At 33.9% G+C, this 22,009-nt stretch overlaps 3 protein-coding genes across 3 annotated transcripts; 1 reads left to right on the forward strand and 2 right to left on the reverse strand.

Moving 5' to 3' along the window:
* Positions 1-1,405: 1,405 nt before the first annotated feature.
* LOC146901122 (putative receptor-like protein kinase At2g23200) lies at positions 1,406-4,962 on the reverse strand. The gene is made up of 2 exons (XM_085734073.1): positions 4,736-4,962; positions 1,406-4,008 (listed from the first exon to the last, which is right to left on the reverse strand). The coding sequence occupies exons 1-2, from the start codon at positions 4,811-4,813 to the stop codon at positions 1,546-1,548; spliced, it is 2,541 nt and encodes an 846-aa protein (XP_085590199.1). The 5' UTR covers positions 4,814-4,962; the 3' UTR covers positions 1,406-1,545.
* A 1,173-nt stretch (positions 4,963-6,135) lies between these two features.
* On the reverse strand, positions 6,136-9,681 carry LOC146901123 (cytochrome P450 81E8-like). Its single transcript, XM_085734077.1, has 2 exons — positions 8,738-9,681; positions 6,136-6,846 (listed from the first exon to the last, which is right to left on the reverse strand). Exons 1-2 carry the CDS (start codon positions 9,629-9,631, stop codon positions 6,220-6,222), a joined length of 1,521 nt encoding a protein of 506 aa, XP_085590203.1. The 5' UTR covers positions 9,632-9,681; the 3' UTR covers positions 6,136-6,219.
* A 4,318-nt stretch (positions 9,682-13,999) lies between these two features.
* GPS1 (geranyl diphosphate synthase 1) lies at positions 14,000-21,297 on the forward strand. The gene is made up of 12 exons (XM_085734079.1): positions 14,000-14,292; positions 15,287-15,379; positions 15,837-15,917; positions 16,041-16,112; positions 16,861-16,995; positions 17,885-17,971; positions 18,104-18,175; positions 18,304-18,389; positions 18,600-18,732; positions 18,968-19,057; positions 20,301-20,399; positions 20,772-21,297. Exons 1-12 carry the CDS (start codon positions 14,167-14,169, stop codon positions 20,949-20,951), a joined length of 1,254 nt encoding a protein of 417 aa, XP_085590205.1. The 5' UTR covers positions 14,000-14,166; the 3' UTR covers positions 20,952-21,297.
* Positions 21,298-22,009: the final 712 nt, after the last annotated feature.

Below are 22,009 nucleotides of genomic sequence, written 5' to 3' on the forward strand. Positions count from 1 at the left end.
GCAGCTAATAATGCAACAAAATTAAAAGGCACTAGAGTCTAAATATCCCTTGGAGGGAACGGAAATTTTCATGAGGTCCAAAGTGGTAGTTTGATTTGTCCCGACGTTCTTGTAATGGAATAGATCGGAAATTTGTGAATACAAAATATATCTTTAAGTAATATATCCCTGGCTAGAATCTTATGGACTAACATATTTGGTATTGAGCACAACCCTTGAGCGTCGAGCCCAAAAGGTGAAGGCGTTTTAAATAAATGACTAAACAGTTTGGTATCGAACACAATCTCCAAGCATCGAGTCCAGAAGTTGAAGACACTCTGAATGATCGGCTAAACAATTTGGTACAATAAAAAGAGAGGATAAAAAGAGAGCAATTTGAATAAAAAGAGAACAATTTCATGATAACTTTTGAAAGAACTTTTTTCTCTCTCTTCTAAAATGATTGTACAAATATAATTTCTTTCGAGTAAGAGCGAGAAATTCGAACGACCAAGAAATTCTTGCATGTGCAATGAAGGTACTGTATTCTGGTCACACTGCTGTTTGGATAAGAGATTCAGATAGGAAGCTTTGTGTTGCTTAAGAAAAGGTAAACATTAAGTTCCATTTTATTTATTGCTTCACAGCGTGATATATGTAAGTGTTACTACTTAATTGAACCAATGCCTTCAATTGCTTTCAATTTTCTAATATAAATCATATTGAGCTCAGTCTAAATATTATACGCTTTTGGTGAACTACTGACTATCCGGAAAAGGATCACTTGCCTACCTACATGCTTACATCTGTTTGTTTGCGGTTTGGATGGAATACCTGCATTTTGCTTTGTAAGTGATACTGTTTCAGTGTTTATAGTGGTTTAGGGACTTCTTTATATAATATCTTGTCAGCAATAACTAACAATTGAGTAACTGTTGCATAACAGAATGACCTAATTGTACAAAAAATTATTAGCTCCTGTATTTGATTACAACTTTTCTTAGTTTAGGCTTTATAGTATTGATAAAGCCTATGCGTGTATAATTAATTTACATTATAAAAAGCTCAAGTTTAAGTTTGAAGTTTCAAATTTCAATTGTATAATCAAAAGTTAAACAAACATTTTGATTCTAAGCAAGTCAATTTTCCAGCAAAGATGGTTAAAAAAAAGCAAAATGTTTAAACATTAGTACATTACTCGTTGTAATTTTTTAGGATTAAAAAAGTTTAGATACATAGAGGAGGATTACACGAGTTGATATGACTTATGCATTCATCTTTGCATTTTGTGCATCTCTGAGCAGGCTACAAGGGCTTATCATAGGATTCAACAATTATACTACACTACAAGTATGATTACTGAAATTGCAATTTAACATATTTGAAATTGTATCTACATTCTATCATACATAGATCTTCCAATAACCACTCAAAAATAAATATTGTTTTATTACATTAATACTGTATTGCAATTGAGAATAGACCGACAGCCATAACTGGGGGGGGGGGGGGGGGGGGAATACAAGGAAACAAGGACAAAACAGAGAAGAGAAGTGAGCTAACAGCTCACGAAGACACTTGCGTGTTGATTGTTGTACCTTGATTTGCTTCACATGAAATTCTGTCTAGCATCGTCAGCGCTGCACTTTCAGTTTCATCAACCCTCCCAGTAGACGTGCCATCCACTTCAGCCAGTGTAGACAAAGAAGGTAGACGCTGAACAAGAGGCAATTGAAGTGATGCAAAAGCACTGCTAGAACTATCCTCATGTGGTTCTCTCTGAAGCTGCAAAGCATATTCCAAGTCCCACGTCACATCAACCATTGTTGGCCTATCACAACCACGATCTTGCAAGCATTTTTTCATGGTCTCACTAAATATTCGAAGTGAGTTTTGATTGATTTGTGCCTTGATGGAAGGATCAACAATCTCTTCAAGTGTCCCTTTGTCTTTGCACAGCAATCCCCACTCAGCCAAATTGACTTGCTCACTTGGACAAGACAGCTCGATGGCTGGTCTTGCACACAACACTTCAAGTAGAACCACCCCAAAAGAATAAACATCAGATTTTTCTGTAAGGCGTAGTGATCTAAAGTAATCAGGATCAAGATACCCAAAAGTTCCTTTAACACCTGTGCTGACATAAGAATGTTGATCAAGAGGACCTGCCTTTGAAAGACCAAAATCAGCAACTTTAGCTACCAGATTCTCATCAAGCAATATGTTGGTGGATTTCACATCACGGTGGATTATTCCGCCAGCTACTCCTTTGTGAAGGTAATGAAGACCTCTAGCAGCACCAATACAAATCTCAAGCCTTTGCTTCCAAGTCAAAAAACTAGGCAAATTTTTATTGGACAAATTCCCTTCAAGTGTCCCTTTTTCCATGTATTCATAAACAAGTATCATCTCATACCCTTCATCACAGTACCCAATTAAGGAAACAAGGTGTATGTGACGAATCTTGGACAAAACCATTATCTCAGCTTGAAATTCAGGAAGTCCTTGACCTGACCCCGGCGCCCTTCTTTTCACTGCTACACTCATTCCATTCTTGAGAACTCCCTTATAAACATTTCCAAAACCACCTTTTCCGATTATCCTATCCGCATCAAAATTCTCTGTTGCGAATTGAAGATCAAGCAAGGAGATTTTCAGGCCAAGGTTTATGTTAGGTAAAGGTGAGCCTTGAGATGTTTTTCCATATGTTAATCTTCTAAGGGATATCCCTCCTGCAGCAGCTGGAGTCGCCAATAAACCGGAATTCTCAACAGGCCTTTGTTTCCTGATTTTACTAATCCTAAAAAACACAACCACAACAACAGAAACTAGAGCTAAACTTCCAAGAACCGAACCCAACACAACCGGAAGACGAATCTTCCTTGAATTGGAATCCAAATCATCAAAGGGGATTAAACCTGATGGTTCAATCACTTTCATTAGTTCTAGCCCGTTCATAAACGCGTTCGGTTTGGCAGATATTGCCGTATCAGTAATAGGTACCACAGTAACTTTCAATAGCCCAGAGCCATCGGAACGAACCACAAAATCATGATGATAAGGAGAAGACACATCTGTGTCATTATTTATAGGGATAACATTATGGTCATAAATGTAGAGATGAAAGGTTGTAAGTAGACTCTGTACATTAAATATGTCACAAAAATGAAGCCTAAGGAAATGATCAATATTCTTCTCCACAGGAACACTCCAACTTATGTTTAAACCGTTTGAACCATTTTTACTCTCTTTGGCACTTGTATAAAGAGCATCTGGACCGATATGTATATTTGAATTTGGACCATCAGATTCATCTCCTGCAGTGCGTTTAATTTCACCTCCAAAGTAACTACTCTTAGCGTTATGTGGATTAGTGATGTAACGGTCATCTGGTAACCACTTTCTTGATAAGCTATCGTTTTCCCCTGTGATGGTTTCTCCACCAACGCTAAGACGGTGAATGGTTTCCAAAGCTCGCGAGAGTAAACTGCCACTGTAAGTAGATAAGGCTTGAACACTAGATTTATTGTAAGTGGAACGTGCCACTGATTCGGAAATGAAATGAGTGGGGAGTATAATGAGTTCCATTGCATTAACAAACGCGAATGATGAGGTTTGAGGTGTGAAAGTGATTTTGAATCTTTTTTGGGTGATTTTAAAGAAATATTCTTTAATTAAAACAGAGTCTGTGATGCTGTTCACATCAAAATTTTGTAACAGAGAGAAACCGGGAAAGGAAACGGTGAATTTTGCAGTGGAAAGTTTAGTTGGTGAAGGGAACGAAAAGTAATGGAAACGAACCATGTAAGTATTGTTTGGTACGGTAGGAAATTCGTAGGAAGATTTGGAATGGAATATCATTGCTGTTTGGTAGAGAGGTGAAGGCACTAATGATTGACTTGTTACTTTGGAGCTTTTTCTGAAATTTGTTTTCGGGTAATTACGGTTTGATTCACCAATATAACGGTTGTTAGTTTCATTCACCTCGATATCTGACCCGCAATTGATGAAGTATGTGTGTTGGGGATTGTATAATCCAAGTGAGGGAAATTGTAATGATGAGAATTGAATAAGAAAAGTAAGTAAAATGATAGACTGTTGAATTGCCATTGGGAGAGAGACAGGAAAATTGTGTTTGTTTCAATGATTTTTTTAAGCTATGATGATATTTATGAATGAAATTGTTAGAAGTTAGAAGTAGGGAGTGGGAGAAGAGAAGGGGGACCAATGAAGAAGACTTGCATGAGAAGAAGACTCAAGCTGTGGACTGTGATTAAGCTGTCAGCTTTGAATTTTCTTTTTCCTCATTTGTTTCTCTTCATATTTTTGAATGAATATTTGGAATTTGATTTATCCACTACTGGAGCTATTTGAGACATGAAAAATGGAACTTCCCTGTACGTTAAAACATGATTGGTTGGTTTGGATTTTCGACGCACTTATTATAATAATTTATTTATTTATTCAAATGTTGTGGAGGATGAATTAAGAAGCTGATAATAATGCAGCCAAAATGAAAAGGGACCAAAGTCTAAATATCTCTTTCCAGGGCCATGGAAATTTTCATGAGGTCCAAATTGGTAGTATGATTTGTCACGACGTTCTTATAATGGAAATTGATCAGAAATTTGTGATTCCAATACATAGACAATATATGTTTTTAGATAATATAATTAATTTATATATAACACATTCAGTATCAGTAACGTTGATATCTTATCCACAACTGATGAAGTATATGTCTTGTTCATCGTATATATCCAAGTGAAGGGAATTTTAATGATGAGAATTGAAGAAGAAAAGTAACTAAAATGATACAGTGTTGAATTGCCATTGGGGAGAGAGTTCAAAGTTGTGTTTGTTTGAATGAATTTTTAAACTTCGTTGCAATTCTTAGAAGTAGGGAATGGGAGAAGTGTGAAGGAGAACCAATGAAGAAGACTTAGTTGAGGAAGACTTAAGATGCGGACTGTGGTTATGTCGACAGCTTTGAATATTCTTCTTCTTGTTTGTTTGTTTGTTTCTCTTTTTATTTTTAAATATTTGGAATTTGATTTATCAACTACTGGAACCATTGGAGACATGAAAAATGAAAAATCCCTGTTAAAACGTGTTTGGTTGGTTTGGACTATAGACACACTTAATATAATAATTTATTTTCTATGGAGACTAGCTAGAGACATCCTTCCTACTAGATGTAGACCGAAGCGAAAAGGATTGAGTATAGACACCATTCCCCTCTTTGCTTCGTAGAAGAAGAAAGTCGGGACCATCTACTCATGAGGTGCAAGTTAGCGCAACAAACCTGGTTCAGCTCCATTTTAGGAATCCATGTGCCAGCTCACTTATCGTTGAAGGATTGGATGATTGAGTGGTTATCCAAAAAAGACCACTTAGCCTCTCAATTTTTTTATATAACTGTGGAAAATTTGGCAGGGTAAAAATCAAATGGTGTTTCAAAAAAAGCATTTTGACCCTATGCAAATAGCCATAGTAGCTGCTGATTTCACTGATGAATTTAACTGTGCTAATAGATTTGAAGGGGCAGCAGCACCTGCTGCACAACCTGTTGAGAAATGGTGTCCTCCACCCTTTGGTATGCTGAAACTGAATGTTGACTTGATGCAGAAGTTATCAATGATGGTCATATAGGATGTGGGATGGTAATTGGAGGTATAGTGAAGGGAATGCCAAGTTTGCTGCAACAAAGCTAGAGAAGATTGAAATTTCTCCTACTATGGTTGTAGCAATAATGGTGCTACGATGGTGTCTATAGTGGATTCTGGCTTCAGACTAAAATGGCAATTTCTTGGTGGAAATGGATGCGGATGTCATTGTGAAATGCATGCAAGGTGCTGTCAACCTGGCTGATATTGAAAATATTATACTTGACTGTAATGATATTTTGTCAAATCTTTGTAATTGTGGCGTTATGTTCATTAAAAGAAGTAAGAATGGTGTTGCCCATAGCCTTGTTGGCTTAGCAAAACAATTTGGATCCTGTTTTTGGGTGGGATATGTCCCAGAACCCGCAACTGCGGCTGATCGTATCGACTTTCTTTCTTTAAATTGATGCATACCTTTGTATTGTGTACATCTCTGTCTCGCTAATTACTCAAGTTATAATTTTATATGTTTATTCAAATACAAATTGTGTTTGGTGAGGGAAAAAAACACAACATTTTATTTATCATACATATATGTTCTTTTCTTTTGACAAAATCATACATATATTTTCATTTACATGTTTTCATCAACTTTTAGATAAACCTTATTGATAACATTTGAGCGAGCTTTACACATGGCCTCCAAGGGAATTAGCTTTGGAGTAGTGGCTCCTTTTCCTTCAGTCATATCAATTTCCTCCTCGCTTATTCTTTTCCAATCAAAACATTGTATAAGTAATGCCAAAGTTAAACTAACTGTACGTTGCCCTAAGTTTGCTCCAGGACAAGCCCTTCTTCCCAATCCAAATGGAATCAACTTATCAGCTTCCCCTTCTTTATCAAATCTCTCTGGCTTGAATTTTGTAGGGTCACTCCATAGCTGAGAATCTCTATGAATTGCCCAAGCATTAACCAACAAAATAGTGCCCTTGGGGACATTATAACCTCCTATGGTGCAATCTTGTGAAGAAAAATGGGGTGCCAACAATGCAAATGCAGGATGCAATCGAAATGTCTCGTGGATTATATTTTGAAGGTAGGGGAGTTTTGAAATGTCTGACTCCTCTACTAAGTGATCATGTCCTATGTTTGTATCTATTTCATCCCTTGCTTTCTTTAATACTTCTGGATGATTTAGTAAAGCAGACATTGCCCATTCTAAAGTTGTAGCTGATGTCTCTGTCCCTCCAAGGATCATAACCTGTCAAGTCAAACAAAGTCAATTTCAAGATGAGTGAAATCTTTGGTTACCCTTCCATTAAAATTAAATGCTACTTTGATTTTATCGATTTTGTTTTTTTGACAGGTACTTTGATTTTATCGATTATTCACTTGTTTAAGTGTTGAATCAACAATCAAGTTTTCAATGTTTGGATATACGTGTAAATTTTATAGTAATAGAAATAAATGAAAAATATTAAAATTTACTAATAAAAGAGGGTACCCGGTTGGATATGATTCATAATAATTCCCAGTTATACTATGCTCATTCATTAGACTTTTTATAACAAAAAGTTTAGGTGAGTTGAGTTATGAGGTTCTTCATTAGATTTTTTTTATAACAAAAAGTTTAGGTGAGTTGAGTTATGAGGTTCTCTAGAATCAGGTCAAGCATCATAGTTCAAAGTACGTCAAATAGATCACCCACATTAGATATTTTTAAAAGGCAAAATCACCCATACTAGATTGATTGCATACATCTGATGTTTAGAAATAGCCAATTTCATAACTAGAGAATCATAATCCTCATTTTGTAATTAAAATGAAGGGAATAAGTCTTTACCCCTGTAATATAGGTCATTTTCGGTTTTCCCCTGTAAATTTTTTTTTTATTTACCCTCTGTAAAAAAAAATTGTTTTGATTTACCCCTTAATAGGCCAAACAAAAACGAAAATTTCTTAAAAAAAAAATAAAATTGGTTTTTGTTTGACCTACTAAGGGGTAAATCAAAACAAATTTTTTTTACAAGGGGGCAAATCAAAAAAAAAATATTACAAGAAAAAAACCGAAAATGACCTATATTACAGGAGGATAAAGATCTATTAACCTTAAAATGAAAATAATTTTGTACATTGTGTACGAGTATTTTAAAATTTGAATAGACTTAAATACATTTTTTATCTTCCATTTTTACTTATTCACGATTTTAGTCCTTTATTTCTAAATCTAAAAACATAGTCTCAATTCTCAAATTACATATTCATTTACGAGAGGATATTACAAATTCTTTATTATCAATATTTTCACTTATGCTGAGTTTTGGCAATTAAAATAAAATAATTTGTAAAGATAAGTTAAGTTCTTTACTCCCAACTAAACTTTCTCCACACCCAAATGTCATAATCGAACTCATGACCGCTCATTTAAAAGGCACGAAGTCCCTTATCACATAAATCAATTATTGGTTTTAATAATTTGTTCTATATCTAAAAATATAGTTTCAACTTATAAAATTTTCCTCTACCACCGAATTTTGGGTTTAATAAAGTTGAATAATAACAACAATTCATTAGTGATGTGTCAATGAATTGTCAAGTGGCCTAGTGTGGTGGCGGAGCCACATTAATAGGGTCTGGGTGGACCGTGATTTTTAATTTTTATTATAAGAAAAATTACTAAAAGATCATTGACTTTTAAATTAAAATATATATTGTATATTTATATTATTGTTTATTTTGGTAGTCGATCCAAACTATTTTTTTTGCTCTGTCGTTAGTCTAGTGGCTAAAAATTTACTTTTAAGATTTTAAGATAAATGAATTGGATGTTTGAAGTTCAAAATTTGACCCTATATATATACTCCTTCCGGTCATTATTATAAGTAAAACTTTACTTTTTAGATACATTCAATAATTAATGTATCTAGTTTATAATAAAGATCAGATACATTAACTATTCAATGTATCTAAAAAATAGAATTTTGCTTATAATAGTGACCGGATGGAGTATTATATAATGTCAAAAGCAAAAATATGAAAGTGAGTTAGAACCTTAAAAAAAAAAAAAAAAAAAAAGTGAGTTAGAAGTGGGGCATTAAAAAGTAGGTATCAAAAATATTGAATAGTGTATAAAGAAATAAAAAATTGCTTACCAGAACAATCCCTTTGATGATTTGATCAGTATAATACTCCGGTTGCGATTCTTGCAAATTCAAGAGATGATCAATCATGTTATTCCCCTTCTCCTTCTTCCTCCTATGCTCATCAATCAATCCTTGCAAAAACCCATCAAATCTTCTAGCAATCCTCATCAACTTCTTTTCATAACCACCAAAATCAAACCACCTCAAAATCCCAACAAATTCACCAGGATTACTTGAACCACCCAAAGATACCATCTCCTTAATCATCTCCCTAAATCCCTTGGCTTCTTCTTCATCACTAACATCACAATCCTCTCCATAATATCTCTTTCCAGATATCATTCTCATTATAGTGTTAAAAGTCATCTCCGAAAGCTTCGTTTTCAACTCCACTCTCGAAAAACCGTCGCTAGAACTAGAACTACGAGCTAGGGCTTGCATGAGTTTCATGATTTCATTTTTTCTAATAAGTAAGAAGGAGTTTAAACGGTGTGTTGAAAGAACGTCAAGGGAGATTATACGACGAACATTACGCCAGTGATCGCCATAAGGAGCGACGGTGACAGCCGTGTAGTTGTATCCAATGTGTTTGCCGGCGAGAAGAGGTGGCCGGTTTGCTAAAATGGTGTCGTTTTTGGTGAAACATTCGTGCACGACGGAAGGTGATGAAACAACGACGACAAAACGTGAACCGAACCATAGGGAAAAGACTTGGCCGTATTTTTGTGAGAGAGTGTGGAGGGTGCGGTGAAGAGGGTGTTTGAGTTGATGAATGTTGCCTATAATTGGAATACTTGATGGACCTGGTGGAAGGTTTTTGAGTTTTCTTGTTGTGATTAATAGAAATTTTAGCGTTAAAAGTGAGATAATAGCAAGGAGAATGTAATAGAAGAATTGGGTCATTTTGATTGATTGTTATTTTGTAGTGATGTTGTTGATTTGATTCTATGATTAGTTATGCAATTGAATGTAGTGGCTTTATAAATAGGGGTTTGGGTTACTGTTGGGATTATAATAATCAAAATTGTTTAGCTGTTAATGGTAGTCTTTGATCTTGACTTGTCACGAGATTTGTTGTTTTTCTTTCGCGTGAAAGGGTCTTTTTTGAAAGGAAAATGCTACATATTAAGAATGGATTTTCTTGATGAATTCAAGAATGACATGGCAGAATAATCACCTTTAGATTTTAATTTTATTTATTAAAGTTTCATAAAAAATATATATATAACACCCACCACCTCATAATTTCCGGCCAGACTGAGATTTTATTGGCTAACATTAATTTCGGGACAATTTCTTGATAAAATCTTTCTTGATAAATAGCATTGCTCTTTTTGAAAAATCTTCATCATGAAAATTGTGTGTATGAAACGGAATTAATTTGGACCACGGAAATATAAATGTTATGTTTACTTATATGATGATGTAGGCTTACATATATGACTAATGCTATTTTCAACAAACATTTACAATCAGAAGTTTAGTAAGATATTTTTTTGGTCTTCTTCGAAATTCTTTATTAACTTGGACATGTCAGAAGTTGTGCATTTCTTGTAATTGGCTTCTAATATTCAAGTCAGCGTTGTCATCTTGAGGGTCAGAGGAAGAAAATAAAATACTAATCAATGAGTATGTACAAGTTTAATTAGAGGTGCTTGATAGAGAGAAAAATATTTCTACACAAGTCTTGTGAGTAGAGCTCGTATATTAAAAGAATTGTAAATACAAATGGTGAGCTAGATGCAGATTTTAATCCACAATATCACAGGTAATACTTGTCCGGTCATAAACATCTAGAAACTCTATTTAAGTATGAGCGGTGTTAACCCACTTAGGTTGGCTTTGGCTTGGGATCTGGGAGTGTGCTTCTCCTTAATGTCTCAGATTCGATTCTCTCCGGTGCCAATTTAGGTGGGCTAATTTAGCTTCTTAAAAAAAAAAAGTATGAGCGGTGTTATATTTTCCGAAGGATAGCATCACGAAATCTTCAAGAATTAGGAGCAGTCAATCACAATATACTGCTTGCCACAATTCAATGAGATGTGGCAGAAAACAAAGAAGGTGAACAATAAATCATGCAATAAAAGATTGCCGGTTGTGTTTGGAAAAATTCTCTGAGTGGTTTAGAAATAGCATTTTTCTTAAGTATACATACACAATTGAAAAAGGCGGAAAGAGAAAAATTAAATGATGTCTAATTTTTATAATTAAATGAAGTATATATTTGTTCGTGTACATATATAGGGTGTTCAAATGCTTGTTGTGATCAAACAAGACTTCCTCCAATGTCATTATTCTCCCTACTTAAGATGGGTGACTTTACTACTAAACGTTCTTTAAAAAAAAAAATTGGACAAACACTTCTCGATCATAATTAGATTTTTAAGGGAAAAAAACTATTAAGTATGAGTATCTTAAGGCTGGAATACATACCTATCTCTTTTTGACAATGAAGTGCAATTTAGTTGGTAAGACACTATACATATTTTCAAAAGGATCACGGGTTTGAGTCATGAAGGGTGGAGTGGAGAATGAGATCTCCTTTTAAAGTAAAGTATAATAAAATAAAAAATGCTGAAATACGTGGATATTCAGCAAAATATATCAAGAATTTCTCAAAAATGAACTAAATATATTGTTGTGAATTCGAACAATAAAACACACTGATAAAAATGGAAGTAGTAACCAATATCAAAGTAGCCTCAACCAACAACAACAATCCTAGATCTAATCTAGAAACAAAGTGTAAAAGCATAAAACCACAAGCAAAAGATAAGGAGAGAAGAGACACAAACACACAAGAATTATTTACCCACGGTCCAACAATGATCTTTCTGGAGGAGAGAGATCTCCCCACTTCACTATGATAAGAGTGATACAAAGAAGTTACAAGAAATCAGCTTACAAACTCACAAAGAATCAACCCTAATTTCTACCTCTTTGTCAGGTCACTCAAACCCACAATGAATCCTTAGAGAAACCACTCAAGGAAGCTTTTTGATCATTCCTCTAATGAGATCTTGCTATCCAAGATGTTTACAAATGTTTCTCCAACCCAAGAGAACCTCTCATCAAAGACCCTCAACCCTAAAGTTACCTCTTTTGATTTCCCAAGGTTCTCTCTCTTGAAGCTCTCTAAAAAAAATGAAGAATGAAGGCTTATATATGACACAATTTCCAAGATATTGTGCCACAATGTACTTCCATCATGCCACAATTGAAGATCCTCACTTCGTACTTATTTAACCCTTATGAAAAAAATCAGAAAAAGTGGAGAAAAGATTGCACAATAATAATTTGTCCCTTAACATTTACAAATTTTTTAGATTAATAAAAGTTTAATGTTTGAGAGGTAGCAAAAGCATTAACAAATTTTCAAAAATAAATAAAAAGGTAGAACATTAGGGTAGATATATCTTGATGAGAGAGAATGAGGGGAATGGAACAACATTATGAAAGCACAGGAGTTCTGTTTCGGACCGGACAAAGTAATGAACAAAAATTTTAAAGACCAAATTGGGGATATGTTGGAAGGCTACATAGACGACCTGATTGTAAAATTTGAAGATGAGGAAGACCACATCGCTTATCTAGAGAAAGTTTTCAAGGAGATTTGACGATGTAATATGTATCCCACCCTTAAAAGATGCATATTTGGCATCCTCATTGATAAATTCTTAGGTTTAACATTACAATTGAACAATAAATTTTTCATCATTTTTTTTAAGTTTTGCATTAAATTTAAAGGTTTTTACATGTCTTGAGTCAACAGAAGAATATTAGTTTTAATTTATGTTTTCATCATTTTTTTTAAGTTTTGCATTAAATTTAAAGGTTTTTACATGTCTTGAGTCAACAGAAGAATATTAGTTTTAATTTATGTAGAAAAAAAGAATATCAGTTGACATGTGTTTTGTTTTTTTCTTTTATCCTTTACAGTGCTGGTGGTGCCGGAGTTTGTTTGTATTGCTTTGTTGCTTGTGTACTTTTGGGTTAATCTCTTGTTTTATCTATGAGCAATGATATTTGAACAACCATATGTCAACAACTTTTATGACAACCTCTTTTTTCTCTTTTCTTATTGGTCAAAAACAATGGAGAGGAAAAAAAGGAAGAGAGCGAGTAAGAATATAATGTGAGTATGGGAGAGAAAGTTATCTAAAAGTTGTCACAAAATGGTTGTACAAATATCATTTCTCTTTATCTATATAGTATATTTTGCTATTAAAAAAAAAGGTTAACAATAACATGTGTGTAATTGTTTTTTTAGCTAATAATATTTAGGCTAAAGTGCAACTTTGGCCCCCTATCTTTCAAAAAATTGCGATTTTGGCCCCCTAAGTATGAAAACTACAATTTTGCGATTGTATACCATAATTTTTTTTTTGTTGATCAAGGAAGACAAAGCCCAAGGAAAAAAAAACTACAAAGTCAATATAACATTTCTCGGTATACAAGCTGTAAATATGTCATCAAAAATGAGATTTTGGAGCTTCTTAAAAAAAGATTCCAAAATTCTTACATCATAGGAAGTTAGGATCTTTGATTAAAACTAAAATTAGCGAACTACTCCCTCTGTCCCTATATCTAAGCATCTATTTGACTTTATTTTTGTCCCTAAATGTAAACCCCTTTTCAAATTACTAAATGCATTTATTATTATTTTTCCTAAACATACACTTAATTAATACTACTAACTTATCTTGAAATATGAAAAGTCAAATTTAATACACATATAAACAAAGGACAATTTGGTAATATTAACACATAAAATAGACACATTAATTACACTAACAATTTTTCTTAAGAAATGTGAAAAATGTAAAAGGTGTTTACATATAGGGACGGATGGAGTAATAAGTATATTTGTTTTCCTCATGCGATATGTACTAAATGCAATCGTATAATTTTTAATGGAGAGTAATTAAATTAATTAATTAATATTCTTAAATTTATGAGACTAAATTGTTCAACTTTTACCATTTAGAAATGATGATTTACTCCATTTTTTTTCTCCTCAAAAGATAAAAATGAGTCATGTGATGAGCAAATTGTTTGAATTGAATCGGGTCGGCCAAGATGAGTAAATTGTTTGAGTTGAATCGGGTCAGGCAAAAAATGAAAGTTGAGTTCACAACCTAATTAGCCTCCATTACATGGTAAATTGTTTGACAAGAAAATTAGAAAACCAAGATTTATATATGGTTGAGCTTTGCCATCGTCACGCTATTACATTATTATTACTACTAGACATAAACACAATCACACACAACCGCATTCTTATTTCTTAAACGGTGCCAGCAGTATCGCTTTCGTGGAAAATGTGTTTGCGCTTCTCTACTTTTACTATTCCCACCTCCTTCTAATTCCACGTACCCCTCGCATCGCCGCCTGAAAAGTCTTCTTCTTCTTCTTCCTCTCTCTCCCCCAAATACGAGATGCTTTTTTCTCGAATTTCGAGAAACCTTAGAGGTGCCTTCAATGGATACCGCCGCTTTCTCTCTATTGGAGAACACAACCGCCGTTTTCTTTTCTCTCACTCACCTACAGATTCTACTGAGCAGGTATCTACCTTTCAGTTTTGCTTTGTTTAATTTTGCTTGAATCTGTGCATTTTTACTATTCGGAAGTAGTTGTAGGTTTGTGATTGGTGTTGTTTTTACTTGATTTCAATTTTGTGAAACATGCAAATACATAGAAGTGGTGTTGTGATCAATAAGGAGCAAACCACCAAATTAGTCTCCGACTTTGTAGGACGATCTCAAATAGGTTCGTATTAGTCGTTTAAAGAATATGCTAGAGACTAAATTGATAGGAATTAGATAAACTTAGTGACCAAATTGATAGTAACTTGTTAAAATGTAAGGACTTAATTGATAGAAAGTGGTTAAATATAAGGACTAACTTGTTTGTTTAATAGAGTTTAGGACCTTTTTGAACTATTTATAATCTCAGGGACTTATTTGAAAGTGTCATACAAAGTAAGGGACTAAGTTGGTGGTTTACCCTATCAATAAGTTGCTATGCTCTTACTGTTTTTTTGTTTTTTTTTTTTTAATGTTTGGATTGAATATTACAATTCAAATGGGAATGGTCTATCTTTTGACCTAAATACATCACATGATTGATTCTTGTTGTAGGTTCCACCTTATGGAAATGACATTGCTGTTAACTTGTTATTGTTGTTGACGATTTAGCCTATGTTTGGTTTAGCGTTAGACTTGTAATTCTCGCAGTCCAATGCAAAAATTAACGTGATATTTAGAAGCTCCACGTAGTAGCTTCACAGTTAACATGCAGTCACATAGTTAACATGCAGTAGCGTAGTAGCTTCGCACTTTGATGAGTGTCTTTGGTTTATTTAGATTTAACGTGGTTTATTTTTATTTTTTTTATTTTGTTGGGTTTGTTTTTCCTATTAGTTTGTCCGAAGAAGTTTGTTATCGTTCTTCTGTCCTTTAGTTATGAAGTTGTTACCATAAAATTGTCTTCTTTCATCTAGAGAAAAATGTTCTGTGACACTGTATTTTACTTGTTCACGATTCTTGTGTGATGCAGGTTATGAGAAGTTTAATTTTTTCAAAGGGCATGCCAGCGTTGTATAGTAGTAGATATCATATTCATCACCACACCAGCAGCTCCCTAGTTGAGGTATTTTCTTTGCAAACTTTCTTGGTTTCTCATCTTTCTTGCGTGCACTGCCCCAAATCCCCTTTGCTCTAAGGCAGTGTTTTTAAATTTTTAAGTTACATCGAATTTGACATCTAATACACTCTTTAAGAGTGTAGTAGAATCTTTTACTAGCAATGTGAAAACCCCTATACTTCATTTAATCATGTTAGTGCATGCATGTGCCATGTGGTATGTATGTACCAGTGCTTGTATTTATTCAAAAGGACAAATGTAAGAAAGTTATAAGGATTTCAATCTACATCTTTTATACATTGAATTAACCATAAACTTTTCTCCGAACAACTTGAACTCCTTTGTTTTTTACCAGTAGAGATAGATTTGATAAAAATATCTATAACTTAAGTGGTATATTCTCATCATCATTCTTCAATATTTATTTTTACCAACTTCTCTACGATACATGTATTATTTTCAGGACGAACTTGATCCATTTTCTCTGGTGGCTGATGAACTATCATTTATTGGTAACAAGCTGCGAGAAATGGTAGTTACTGAGGTATATCACTGGTCTTTGTTAACTTTCTTGTTTCTTATTTTTGCACAGAACCAAATAGAAGCTTGTTACATGTGCTGCATAGAAATCAGTTATTCATGGTAAAAATTGGGTATTATGTGACAGGTTCCTAAGCTTGCCTCAGCTGCTGAGTATTTCTTCAAAATGGGGGTGGAAGGAAAAAGATTTCGTCCCACAGTAAGAATATTGCACATCTTGTTTATACTTTGCAGAAACGCTTGCCTGCATGGGTTGACATTTGCATATTTATCATTGTAAATGGAAGTATGAAACTAAACAACCATTTAATTTAAGCTTCGAAAGTTGTAAATGTATTGATCATCACATTATCATGACATCTTTTTGAACTTGGCCTTTCAAATTACTACAATTAGGTTAATGCATTCATACTACTAGCACATTACCTTTGCTCTTCAATATGCTCAGCTCACATAGTTCTGTGAAATATGGTCATTGACACAACATTAGAGGACATATCTTAAAAATGGAAATACAAGGAGATACTACTAGTTTGGACCTCTGTAGCACCGACACTTCTAGTATATGGCGTCTCCGACGCCGACACGACACAACAACGTGATTACATTCAATTAATTCACTTTCGCAAATCATTACCAGCGTCGTGTATGGTGTCTGTGTTTGTGTCGGTGTTTCATAAATTTTGACTATGTCAAGGATAAGGATGTTTTTAACAAATATCTATAATGATAACTTTTTTTTCTCCTCTCGTATTTCTGGGGATCAGAATGCCTTCCTTCCATTCTAAATTTAACATTGTTGTGACGATTAGCTCTGTTTGAGCGTGCATATAGATATTAGGTGATACAATGTGCATATTTATGAGTTTTCTCATGCCTTATTCATGAATTTTCTTGTTGAATTTGTTAACATATGGGATTGGATTAATGGATGGTTGTTTTTGCAGGTTTTATTGTTAATGTCAACAGCATTAAATCTTCCAATTCCCAAAGCACCTCCTGCAATGGAGCTTGGAGGTACTACAACAACTGACCTACGTTCAAGACAACAACGCATAGCTGCAGTAACAGAGATGATCCATGTCAGTCCTTTAGAAATTTTCATTTATTAAATAATGCTTTCATCATACTGTCAGCAATATTGTTTTTGAAGTACATATCAATCAAATTTTATATGACACACTCAATTAGGAGGTGTCGAATTGTACTTTATTTATTAACACAATTGTTAATATCTTAACTCTATTAACTTTAGAGGTCAATGGTTGGACTATAGACATGTTTTATGCTAAAACATCATAACGTCATTTTGGTCCATGTAACCAACTTCACCTAGTTGGATAAGGCATGATTGTTTTGTTGTGTACGCCATGTACCACACGTTTATCTATATAGGTTGATTTTGTTGATTCTTTTCAAGCTATGTTGACAATGGTTAAAAGATATACTATTTTTGTTTTCTTTTTTCTATAGACTATCACAGTTAATTTGTGCAATTTCTTTCTATCTCTCCATTTTATTTTGTATTGTGGCCCATTGTTATTCAATTGCTGACTTGTTGCTCACTCTAGTTCCGTTTTTCTATTTGCTCTAAAAAAATTACAAGGGCATTCTAGTGCCAAAAAAGCTTTCCGCTATGCGTTGTCCAGGGAAGGGAAGGACCCATTAATCCATTACGAATTTATTATACACAACCTTGCTAATTCATTGGCTTAACCTTTGAGCTATTAGTAGCATGGCATCAACTCCAACTGTTGTGCCAACTGCCAGAGACTTGCCTTTAAAAGGGAAACCCGGTGCTACAAAGCTCTCTCCGTGTTAGGGTCTGCGGAAGAGTACTACCCATTGTGGGTCTATTATTGGTAGCCTTAGCTTGCATTTACAAGTTTTTATTAGCTGAAACCTCTTCTTTATACAGGAATGTTTTCCACTATTATATTACAAAATAATTTTGGCATTATTTTGTCTCAGGTGGCAAGCCTTCTTCATGATGACGTATTGGACGATGCGGATACCAGACGTGGTATTGGTTCATTAAACTTTGTAGTGGGACCTAAGGTATGTGTGTAAAGTTTTGTTCTTGTTGCCTGCATATTGTTTTCCAGTTGATCACTGCTGTTTACACATATACTGTCACATTACGGTGGGTGTAGCTTGCTTGAGGTTTTCTTGGGTATACTTTTGTTGCAGTTGTCAGTATTGGCCGGTGATTTTTTGCTTTCCCGGGCTTGTGTTACTCTGGCCTCTTTAAAGAACACTGAGGTACAATAAATGCGTAATATATGGTCATATGTACCTAAAACTGAGAAGATGTATTATATATAGGTCCTTGATGTGCACATAATTATGTACTTCTCATCGGCCGAAGGACTGTGTTTCTATACATGTAGGTTGTATCTTTGTTGGCAAATGTTGTAGATCATCTTGTAACAGGGGAGATCATGCAAATGACTTCAACATCTGATCAACGGTGTAGGTATGCTTCTGAGTTTGTTTGTGTCACATGTATATCCATTTTCTTTTCCTGTGTACTTATCCTTCACCTTACATACTTTGTGTAACTATCAACGAGTAAGGTTTCTCTATAAAATTCCTGGGTTTTGGCTTACAAAAGCACATAATTGTCAATAACAGAGATAGGGCACCTACTGTTCGTTTCATTTCTAACAATTGTTTATATTTTCAGCATGGAATATTATATGAAAAAGACATACTACAAGACTGCATCATTAATATCAAACAGTTGCAAGGCAATAGCCATCCTTGCAGGGCAAACAGCTGAAGTTGCAGTGCTTGCTTTTGAGTATGGAAAAAATCTGGTTTGTATATTTGTGGATCTTCAGTCTATAATATGGTGTTTTCAATTACAAATAGCATGTTTAATTTTTATTATTATTATTATATGTTTTTCATAAAGTAAAGAAATGAAACTAAGTGTTCTGGGTCTATACCTTCCATTGGGTTCGGTTGATATCTTTCTATCTATCTGTATTCTGTACATGTTATACATGTTTCTGGATGCCATAATTTAATTCTTTCTCCTCTGTTTTGCAGGGTTTGGCGTTTCAATTGATAGATGATGTGCTTGATTTTACAGGCACATCAGCTTCCCTTGGAAAGGGTTCTTTATCAGACATTCAACATGTAATTTCACAACTTAATCTGATTCTAAATTTCATGTAGTCTTGATTTTAACTTTTCAATTTCAATTTGAAAAATATTTTGTTGAAAGCCTTTGAATCCTTGGTGCTCAAGATAGTAAAACATGATATGTTCCCTGCCGGTGGTAACATAATTCTTTATTTTTTTCTCCATGTCTGTGTTCATTCATGCTTTTTGGATGGACATTATCTACGGGTAGCTTTCCCCTTGGGGTCTTCAATTGAAATCTTTAGCCAAATTTCGTTATAATTTGTAATTTATTGATTCAGAAAAAAAAAATGCATTATAAGTTGAAACAAAGTAAAATTGTATCACAAACTGGATTCTCCCAAAAACAGTTCTACTAAACGAATAAAAATTAGGAAAGTTATTTGAAAGAAACGATTACATTCCCACTTATTCTATGACTTGAAACGTCTTCTTTTGTAGTTATAAATAAACGTGTTATATTCATCTTGACCTTATTTTTGACAGAATTTTGAAATTTATTTTTGCACTGATACTAAAGGCTTGTTTGGATTGCCTTATTTGAGCTTATCTATTGACATAAGTTTTGTGAGATTGTTTGGGAGAACTTAGGAAAACAGCTTATGACAATTTTCATAAGCTTTTTTCAAGTTATTTTCATAAGTTCTCCAATATAGCTTATTAAAACAACTTAAAGAAAATACTCCCTCCGTCCCAAATTATAAGTCGTTTTGGCGATTTCACACGTATTAAGAAATGTAATTAATTTTGTATGGGAAAGAGATATTATGAGTTGTTTTACAAAATTGTCCTTAATAAATGGTATGAGAAAGATAAATTAAAAATTGAAAGATGAGAGAGTAATAAATGGTTAAGGGTATAATAGGAAAAGAAGCATTAATGTTTCATTAGTATTGTAAAGCGACTTATAATCTGAGACAAATTTTTTCCCCAAAACGACTTATAATTTGAGACAGAAAGTGTTAAAAACAATTTAACATTATTTTATCTTTTGCTATAAAAATAGCTTATGCGAGCTTATATACAAGTGCCTGTGCTGTAAGCTGCAAATAAGTTGTTTATCCAAACAGGCCCTAAATCTCTATGTTGGAATTTGAAAACCCTTCTCGGGTTTCTGTAATACAACTGGTTTTTAAATTTCTTTTTTTTTGCGCTGCCTTAGTTTTTCATGTGATCTAATGTTGTGTCTTTTATGTTTATACTAATCTATGACCTGGTCCATATAACATTATTGCAGGGAATCGTTACAGCTCCAATATTGTTTGCAATGGAGGAGTTCCCCCAGTTGCGTGCAATTGTGGAAGAGGGCTTTGAAAACCCCGAGAACGTTAACATTGTAAGCTAACAAGTTTTGCCTGGTTGCATGTATCCTACATATTAGTTCTTATGTCACTTCACCAAACCAGGAACTGTTTTGAAATATTTGACTTTAGCTAATCTACTATTTAAGAGTATGCAATTGGTTTCAGCTAAATCCATGATTTTGCTGGTACATATTAACTTTTAGTTTATTATTATGTCTACACCTATGTATATGTATGCATGCATCTGTAACCATATCTGTAAACACTTCTAAGTTCAGTCACATGAATAAATATCATTGAACTAGAGTCTTATGATTAGTCCTTCAAATTAAGATGTTGTTACACAAAATCCACATCACGTGCCCTTGTTATGTGATTACATAATTTTGTATTTACATGTGCAGGCTTTGGATTATCTTGGGAAAAGCCGAGGTATACAAAAGACAAAGGAGCTAGCCGTGAAGCATGCTAACCTTGCAGCAGAAGCAATTGATTCCTTACCTGAAAATGACGATGAAGAAGTAAGAAAATCAAGGAAAGCCCTTGTAGAACTTACTCAGATAGTCATTACAAGAACAAAATGACAGGAAGGCTTCGTCCCCCATTTTTGTTTTATTTTGTTTTGGTAGCTAAAAGAAGTCTCTCACAGTAAAAATCTACGGCGACAATTTGTTCTGGCCCCTTTTTTCAATTCTTCTACCACCGTTCCCCAATGGGGAAAATAAGTTATTTCTAGGATATTGTCACCATTCCTTTTTCTTTCATATATTAAATCTTTTTCCTTTTTTTTTTCTTCTCTTATATATCTTTCCCTCTGTCAGTGTGTCGTTTGTACAAACTGAAATGATACTTGGAGAAAAACTGTTTTCTTTATGTGTACATCCGAAGTGAAGTAGTGGAAGACTGTTGAAAACAAGCTTATTTGTTGAATTGTTCGGTCTGATTCCATTTCGTAGAGGATTCCATTTCATTTTTGGGGGGATATTTCCATTTAGGATACACGAATTCATTAATATCAGTAGATAAAATGCATCAAAAACAGGAACTTGTTCGTAAAACTTAAGATGAGAGGAGGGTCTTCACAACTCTTAATCAAGTGCAATATACTTAGCTGAGCATTTGTTATCTTTGAAATTTATTTGTTAGTTAATATTTTTGAATTTTGTCCTTCATTATCTCTATTGATTGATATGTTGGCACATGCGGCAACTCTATCATTTCTTAGAGGTTTTTAGTTGAATATTTTTTAGGAGCTTAGCCCCTTTAATTCACGTAAAGACAACAGTTCCCTTCTGTCCAAGATAACTAACGACTTTGCCATCACAATTTGTACATGCACTTCACAATGTGCGTGATAAAATAAATATGATTTCTTTCAAATTTAATATCAAAGTTGATAATTAAAAAGATCTTACAAGTCTTCCTTATTGTGTTTGAATCAACAAATTTTGAATAACAAAAAAAATCACCAGTTTTTGAATAAATATCAATCAATAGTGAGAAATGATATTGTGTGCAGCTGCTGAGGAGATTATACATACCATTGAATTATTCACCTAAAAGGGTTAAGCAATGTGCAACCATAAGTTACTTGAAAAAGACATAAAAAGAAGGATACATTGAATTATGAAAAATCTTGGGC

This window comes from Medicago sativa, chromosome 8 (assembly GCF_051527215.1).
Source record: "Medicago sativa cultivar Bolivia chromosome 8, Bolivia_mono, whole genome shotgun sequence".
In the NCBI taxonomy this organism is placed as follows: domain Eukaryota; kingdom Viridiplantae; phylum Streptophyta; class Magnoliopsida; order Fabales; family Fabaceae; genus Medicago; species Medicago sativa.

Excerpts from the sequence above, each read along its gene's own strand:
- LOC146901122 (XM_085734073.1), bottom strand. The coding sequence starts at position 4,813 with ATGGCAATTCAACACTGTATCATTTTAGTTACTTTTCTTCTTCAATTC. Across the intron at positions 4,009-4,735 it reads AATTCCCTTCACTTGGATAT|AATCCCCAACACACATACTT; the intron begins ATACGATGAACA and ends CTTGGATTATAC.
- LOC146901123 (XM_085734077.1), bottom strand. The coding sequence starts at position 9,631 with ATGACCCAATTCTTCTATTACATTCTCCTTGCTATTATCTCACTTTTA. Across the intron at positions 6,847-8,737 it reads TCATCAAAGGGATTGTTCTG|GTTATGATCCTTGGAGGGAC; the intron begins GTAAGCAATTTT and ends TTGACTTGACAG.
- GPS1 (XM_085734079.1), top strand. The coding sequence starts at position 14,167 with ATGCTTTTTTCTCGAATTTCGAGAAACCTTAGAGGTGCCTTCAATGGA. Across the intron at positions 16,113-16,860 it reads GAAAAAGATTTCGTCCCACA|GTTTTATTGTTAATGTCAAC; the intron begins GTAAGAATATTG and ends TTGTTTTTGCAG. Across the intron at positions 18,390-18,599 it reads ACATCTGATCAACGGTGTAG|CATGGAATATTATATGAAAA; the intron begins GTATGCTTCTGA and ends TTATATTTTCAG.